This window comes from Coffea eugenioides, chromosome 9 (assembly GCF_003713205.1).
Source record: "Coffea eugenioides isolate CCC68of chromosome 9, Ceug_1.0, whole genome shotgun sequence".
Taxonomy (NCBI): domain Eukaryota; kingdom Viridiplantae; phylum Streptophyta; class Magnoliopsida; order Gentianales; family Rubiaceae; genus Coffea; species Coffea eugenioides.
The window spans coordinates 14,211,643-14,219,449 of record NC_040043.1 but is presented as its reverse complement, the minus strand read 5'-3'; the positions used below and the strand labels follow the sequence as shown (position 1 = coordinate 14,219,449).

At 34.5% G+C, this 7,807-nt stretch overlaps 1 protein-coding gene across 2 annotated transcripts; it reads left to right on the top strand.

Annotated features, from left to right (window-relative positions):
- Window positions 1–386: 386 nt before the first annotated feature.
- Window positions 387–2,405, top strand: LOC113782686 (berberine bridge enzyme-like 21). 2 transcript variants are annotated; one of them, XM_027328569.1, is made up of 2 exons: window positions 387–2,142; window positions 2,232–2,405. In XM_027328569.1, exons 1-2 carry the CDS (start codon window positions 506–508, stop codon window positions 2,260–2,262), a joined length of 1,668 nt encoding a protein of 555 aa, XP_027184370.1. In that variant the 5' UTR covers window positions 387–505; the 3' UTR covers window positions 2,263–2,405. The 2 variants fall into 2 exon arrangements, with proteins under 2 accessions (XP_027184370.1, XP_027184371.1); XM_027328570.1 differs by having other exon boundaries at window positions 388–2,157.
- Window positions 2,406–7,807: the final 5,402 nt, after the last annotated feature.

Genomic DNA, 7,807 nt, shown 5'->3' with positions numbered 1-7,807 from the left:
TATAAAACGAGTTTTAGTAGCTAATGGAAACTAGTTAAGAATTAAAACGGTGTCTTCTTCTTTTTTTTTTTTTTGAAAAAGTGATGTTAATTTAAAGAAAGTGTCTAAAACATACTAGGCCAAAAATAATACCGGGTAGAAAAAATCTTTGTTGAACATTATACAATTAGCCAACGCGGCCTTTATTCATTCTTAGCTTTGTCAATCTGTATCTGTCCTTGTCTTTGCCTTCGTGGGATTACATTGGCCTAATATTTTGTCGACCATTAATTCCGTGGTCAAAGTTTAGGCCTTCAAGGGAATCTTCACGGCAAAATTTCCGGTTCCCATTACATTTCCATCAAAATTTTCGCAGTTTCGACCAGCCTGCATTCTGAAAATCTAGTTGTATATTACCCAACTTTAACAGGTATATAATACAGCTCTCCTTTTGTTCTGTCCTGGTGCTTATTTGATAACATCCTTGGAACGCTACTATTAGAACAACCTTCAGTTGCCAAATTACATGCTGTCCCCTACCATGTTCCCCTTTCTTCTCCTTCTTGTTCTTTTCCCTTTTTTCACTTCAATTTCTCAACCCTTTTGTGTTGCAGCTTCAGATTCAATCTATGACAATTTTGCAAGTTGTCTAACAAAAAATGGAATCCCAAGTGGCCAAATTTCTAACATTCTGTATAGTCCAACAAATACTTCATTCAACTCTGTATTACAGGCCTACGTTAGAAACCTTAGGTTCAACACATCCAGTACTAGAAAGCCATCCATAATTGTCGCACCCTTGGAAATCCCACATGTTCAAGCAGCAGTTTTGTGCACCAAAGGAACGGGGCTGGAGCTAAAAATCCGTAGCGGCGGTCATGATTATGAAGGTATCTCGTATGTTTCTGATGTCCCTTTTATCATTCTTGACATGTTTAATCTGAGGTCCATCACGGTTGATATCCCGAGCGAATCTGCTTGGGTACAAGCCGGGGCGACCCTCGGGGAACTTTACTATAAAATTTGGGAGAAGAGCAAAGTATATGGATTCCCTGCTGGTCTTTGCCCAACTGTAGGCGTTGGTGGGCACATCAGTGGGGGTGGTTATGGTGGAATGTTGCGAAAATTTGGTCTTGCGGTAGATAATGTTCTTGATGCACAGATTGTTGATGTTAAAGGCCAGGTTTTGGATAGAAAGGCGATGGGGGAAGATCTTTTCTGGGCTATCAGGGGTGGTGGTGGTGCCAGTTTTGGGGTTGTTTTGGCATACAAACTTAAGTTAGTCCAGGTGCCTGAGATAGTAACTGTCTTTAATGTTCAAAGGACTGAGGCAGAAAATGCAACAAATATTCTTGTTCAGTGGCAGAGTGTTGCTGACAAAATCGACAATGGTCTCTTCATAAGAGTTCTTGTCCAACCAATTACTTCAAAAAGTGGCAAAAGTAAGGGTCAGAAGATCATCAGGTTAACATTCATTGCATTGTATCTAGGAGATTCAGACAGTCTTATGTCTGTGATAAATGCTGGATTCCCTGCTCTGGGATTGCAGAAAAGTGATTGTAAAGAAGGGAGCTGGATACAGTCAATGCTATTCTGGTCCAATTTTGACATCGGCGCAAAACCTGAACTTCTTCTTAACAGAACTTCTGATGTCAATTTCTTGAAGAGAAAATCAGATTATGTCCAAACCCCAATTCCTAAGGATGCACTGACTTCAATCTTCAACAAAATGGTTCAGCTTGGAAAACCTGGACTTGTTTTCAATCCATATGGTGGAAGAATGAGTGAAATCCCTGCAAATGAAACACCATTTCCTCACAGGGCAGGTATCATTTACAAGATTCAATACTCAGTGAATTGGGACGATGCAAGCCCCAACATAACAAATCAATACCTCGAGCAAGCAAGGGAACTATATAGTTTCATGACCCCTTATGTATCAAGTAATCCAAGGCAGGCTTTTCTCAACTATAGGGATCTTGATATCGGTACAACTGATAACGGGAAGAACAGTTATAGTGAAGGAGAAGTTTATGGGCGCAAATATTTCAAAGACAATTTTGACAGATTGGTTAAAGTGAAGACTGTGGTAGATCCTGAAAATTTCTTCAAGAATGAACAGAGTATCCCAACTCTGCCCGCTAGGTCCTTTCGTAAGAGGAGGTGAGGAAAGTAAAGGTATAAGCTACAAGTCATCAATGGTTTTACGGTTGTGTGACATCTTGATCATGATGACCATACTTCTTTTGCAGTTATGACATTGAATTGCTGGTTATGCAGTAGATGGAAGTAAAGCAGCTGAATTCGATTTCATTGATTACTATTTGATAGAATAAGATTCCAACTCGAAATATGTTGTCAATTGATTATACGGATGATTTTGTATTTTGGTTTTGGAAAACAGTGAATTTCTTGAATTTCTTGTATTGAATCTCGAATGATACTGAAAGTAAAAGACAAGTATAAAAAGATATAAAAAATCAAATAAGATACACTTGTATGCATATTTATCTCTAGTACTTTTACGGGAATTTCTTGCCCTATACAAATTGAAAAAAAAATGTTAACCTGGCCTTAAACAAAGAATTTTTCGCGTTTTATTAATTTGATTTTTTTTTTAAATGCTTGCAATGGTAATCAAAAGTGAACTCTTAATACAAGTTAGTTCAGTTGATAACGTACATCACAAGTTAATTCAGTTGATAATGTCGAATAACCCACTTGGTGAATATAGGATCATCACTGGCTTTGCCCCCTTTACTTTTTGTCAATCCAGGCTGTTAATGCCTTATTGTACCTTTTATTTCTTGTTTAGAGCTACCTCCTCTCCTCCTCCCCCTGCGGACATGCTAACCTCGTAGAGGCTGATAGGAGAGGATTTAATCATGTAAGACTCGTTACTACTTAATTTATGCACTACCATGTCGTATTAAAAAAACTAAGGGTAAACGTTATTTTACTTTTTAATCCGCATGACTAATTTTTTTTTCTGTGTGTTAGTTATAATGATATATCTTGTAAACCAGTTTGCATGGGGTAGAGATAGTTCGAATATTACAAAAATGTTAAAAGTTCAAGTGTGGATATACTGTGAAAGCAAAATTGAGAGAAATAAAGAGTAGAACAGAGTGTATCCCAATTGGTAATATGTTTCATCTGTAATAGAGAGTTTACAATTCAAGTTATGAAAAGATAGTTGAAAAATCAATGTTGATTCATTTTTAAAAAATAAAAATAAAAAACAAAAAAAAGAGGGTATAAAATTTTTTTTTTTATTTTTTTGAACAGAAGGGTATAACAGTTTGGTCGTTCTCTTCTTTAGTTTCATTAACATCAGTTACAAGCCAATTGTATTTGGTTTGGCACTTAAGAAACATTTTCAAGAAGATCTTTCCATTAGTTGCTTTTTTTTTTTATGTCCATGATTATGCCAACTCGAGAATCTTTGTGAAGTAAACTTCAACGCATAAACATTCACGCGGCATCAATAAAGTTGACCTTAATTAAAAATAAAAGGGAAAAGTGGACTTGAATTGGTACAACATTTCACATGCATCTATAGATCCAAATTGGAGTCACAAGAAAGGTACAATCCTACTATCAATCCACAATCCTACTTGAAAAGAAAGAAAGAAATAAATAAATAAATATATATATAAGGTTAAGGTGACGTTATCCCACATCGCTTTTTGTACAAGTGAGCCTTTTTTTTTAGTTGCCTATAAATATAGTGGGCCTGTAATGTAGTTAAGTGCACCAAAATCAAGAGAGCATTAGTGGGTTATTTGGGCCTTTGGGTCATTAAGTCTTTTGTTTAATTAAATGTTTTTGGACTCTCTTGTATTTTAGTATTAGGTGTTTTGGGTCTAAGAACACTTTCCTAAGACATTTTTTGTACTCTCTTCTTCATAATAAAATATTGCTCCTCTTCTGCACGTGGATATAGGTCAATTTGATCGAATTACGTAAATTCTTGTGTTTCTGTTTTATTTATTTCTGCTTTGTTATTTGTTTTGGTGTTGCCAAAAATTCTTTCGTCAATTTTCTAGGGCCAGACTTAACAAACTGGTATTAGACCTTCTTCGAATGCTTTGGATTTTGTGGCAACAATGACAATAACAAAGACTGTCGTCGAGAAATTCGACAGGAATGTTGGCAGTTCAAGATGGAGGCTATTTTGGTTCAAGACGGAGTTGACCTAACAATAGACGGAATTGAGAAAAAGCCAGAGGATGTGACAGATGCAAATTTTGTTGCGATGGATAAGAAGGTAAGGTCCAGTATTATCTTAAATCTCTCTGATGAGGTTTTGGAAAAGGTAGCCACTGACACTTCGACAAAGGCCATGTAAGACAAATTTAAGGTCTTGTACATGAAAAAACAGTTGAGAATTGCCTTTATTTAAAAGAAAGTTTGAATATGCTTCGCGTGATTAAAAGTACATCTATATTATCACATCTTGATAAATTTGATTCCATTAATATGGATTTGGAGAATATATATTCAAAAATTGATGATGAGGATTAGACCCTGTTACTTTTGTGTTCCCTTCCCTAATATTTTAAACATTTTCATGATACTATGATTTATGGAAAATAAACAATTTCGTATCGAAAAATTAAATCTACATTAAAATCTAAGGAGCAGATAGACAGGGATATTACTAGAGAATTCAGTGGAGGTCGGGCAGAAGATCTGGCTGTTAGGGGCAAAACTGAAAGAAGAGAATTTGACAATAGTAGATCTAAATATAAATCTAAATCGAGATATAGAAATGTGGAGTGCAATTATTGTCATAAAATAGGACACATTAAGGCAAATTGTTTCAAATTGAAAAATAGATTGAAACAAAAGAGAAAATCCGCTGAGAAAAATATTAAGATTGCCGAAACTGGTGTTGCAGCTAATAAGAATGAAGAAAATATTTTCTTTGTGACTGATGACAGGACAAAGTCTAAAAATGAATAAATTTTAGATTCGAAGTGCTCTTATCACATGTGTCCCAATAAAGATTTATTTTCTACTTATGAATCTTAAAATGGTGGAATTATTTTGATGGACAATAATGTCGCTTGTAATGTTGTTGGTAAGGGTACAATCCGAATTAAAGTGCATGATGGTATTGTGAGGACGCTCACTAATGTTAGACATGTTCTTGATTTGAAAAAGAATCTCATCTTTTTGGGCATCTTAAAGGCTCTTGGGTGCAAATACACAGATGAAAATGGCATTACGAAGGTTTCTAAAAATGCTCTCGCTATAATGCAAGCTTGCAGGATTGGTAGTTTATATGTTTTGCAGGGATCTACTGTCACAGGCTCGGTTGTAGTTTCGTCATCATCATATTTGTCTGATTCTGACATTAACAAATTGTGGTATATGCGTTTGGGACATATGAACGAGAAAGGCTTGGGCATACTAAGCAAAAGGGGACTTCTTTGTGATCAGAATACTGGGTCACTGAAATTCTGTGAACATTGTATTTTTTTGGAAGCAAAAAAGAGTTAGTTTCAGTTCTCCATCAATCCATAAGACGAAAGGTACTCTTGATTATATTCATTCAAATCTTTGGTGTCTATCTCGTGTTCCGTCTAAGGGTGGTGCCAGGTATATATTGACTTTCATTGATGATTATTCAAGAAAAGTTTAGGTTTATTTTCTTAAACATAAGAATGATATTTACCTCACTTTCAAGTAATAGAAAGTTTTGATTGAAAAACAGACAGGTAAACAGATCAAGCAACTTAGAACAGATAATGACATGAAATTTTGTGAAAGAGAATTTGAAAAATTTTGTAAGAATGAAGGAATTGTTCGGTATCACACTGTCAGGATGATACCTCAGCAAAATGGTGTGACTGAACGTATAAACAGAACACTTTTAAAGAGAGCGAGATACATGATATCTAATGCAGAATTGGCAAAGGATTTTATTTCAAGACCATTTTATTTTGTTGGGCTTGAGTTGTATTCCACCAATCTCGATAGTCTCGAGTTTTATCCCACTGACCGTTTTTATTTTTTGTTGGGTTTGAATTTTATTCCACCAACCTCGACAGACTCGAGTTTTATCTCACTGACCGTTATTATTTTTGTTGGGTTTGAATTTTATCCCACCAATAAACTAATAAGAAAAGTGACCACTTTCTCTAAACACCGATTCCAAAATGAGGAAGAGATCTTTTGTAATTTGATCTTATTTTGAGAGATTTATCATAGAATCTTCTATATGAGTTTGGATATGACATTTAAATTCTTCATTTGAAAAATGTAGTTTCTATTCACATTGCATGTAATTATTTTGTAACTAAAATAAGCCCAAACTAGGGCAAATTTTTCGTAATATATTTGTGAGATTTCACCAAATAAGTTTTAATTGAGGCAAAATTTTATAATACATTTGTAGGATATGTCCAAGACCAAGTATATTTTTCAAATTTTGATAAGTCAACACTTTGCATGAACCTTAATTGTTACATCATTGCTAAAAAAAAGGGAAAAAGAAAAGAAAAAGAATTCTGAAAAATTCAAGCGTTTTGAAAAATTCCCCATTGTGCAGGTGTTTATGGTTAAGATCGAGAAAAAGACGCAAGTGAAAATCTTGTAAATTTGGAGGGTAATCACGAATAAAAAGGGGGAAATAATACTACATTGCAAAGTGGAGAAGTTTTTTTTTATTTAGAAGGAGTACATACTTCATCAGTAAAAAAAGAAAAAGAAAAAAAAAAGAGTTCTTCCTTCAATTTTGTAAATTTTTGCTATTGAACTTTGGGAGCATTTCACTTGGAGATTACATTTCTAAGTTGGGGCAACACCGTATGCTTCGAATGGAAGTGATAATACCTGACAAAATTAAGATCCCATCCTTGCATATTTTGACGAAAGTTCAGGTAGAAGAAATTAAATAGAATAAGGAGCACAATGAGTTGCTGTCTCCAATGGATGAAAAAGAGGTTGAATGTTACCTACCATGGACAATGCTATCAATAAAAGATGGTTCGTTGGTTATGACAAGAAAGACAAACTTCGCTTATTTGAAGTAAGGGATAAAGTTTTGAAGCGAATTCTTCTGATTCAAGAGGAGATTAAAGGAAATGTTTGCTCCAACTTGGCAAGGATCATTTATTGTTCAAAGAGTGTTATCTAGAGGAATGCTCATTCTCACAAAAATGGATGGACAGATTTTTTATCAATCAATCAATTCAGATATGTGTAAGAAATTCTTCTTCTGATTATGTGATTTTTCTTTTTGAGATACCATTAAAGGTGGATTAAAGGCAGGTCTTCTTCGTTTTCCTTTGAACATCCTACCCCTAGTTTTTTCCTTTAAACCTTCAAAATAATTTAATCATTCGTTTGATAGCCCCCCTAAAGATCACAAACCCCACACTGGGGCAAATTTTATCTCCTATTTGTTACAAAAAAAAAAGAGAAAAAAAAAGAAGAAAAAAAAGAAAAAGAGTCAAAAGCCAAACTGGAGTAATATTTTCAGTTTTAATACCCTCATACTAGGGCAAATATTGATAGAATGCGGTCTTAGGATATTTAAAACCTCTTTCAAGATTTGCTTTCAAACCTTAACATTTCTTCTACACCCCATCTAATCCCATCATAAAAGTCATAAAGTCCCGACCTCTGCCTTAGTAGTATTTCGAATAAAATCACTTAATCAAATGACAAATGATGTCAATACACCTTCACCTTCGAGTTGATAAAGATTGTCGACAAGATTTGTTCATTAAGTGAAAAACCAAAAGGGCGTCTTTTCAAAAAAAAAAGAAAAAAGAAAAAAAGAGAGAAAAAAAAACAATAGAAAATGAAAGCAAAA

Coding starts and splice junctions, on each gene's coding strand:
- LOC113782686 (XM_027328569.1), top strand. CDS start 506: ATGCTGTCCCCTACCATGTTCCCCTTTCTTCTCCTTCTTGTTCTTTTC. Junction 2,143..2,231: donor AGGTCCTTTCGTAAGAGGAG/GTGAGGAAAGTA, acceptor CTTCTTTTGCAG/TTATGACATTGAATTGCTGG.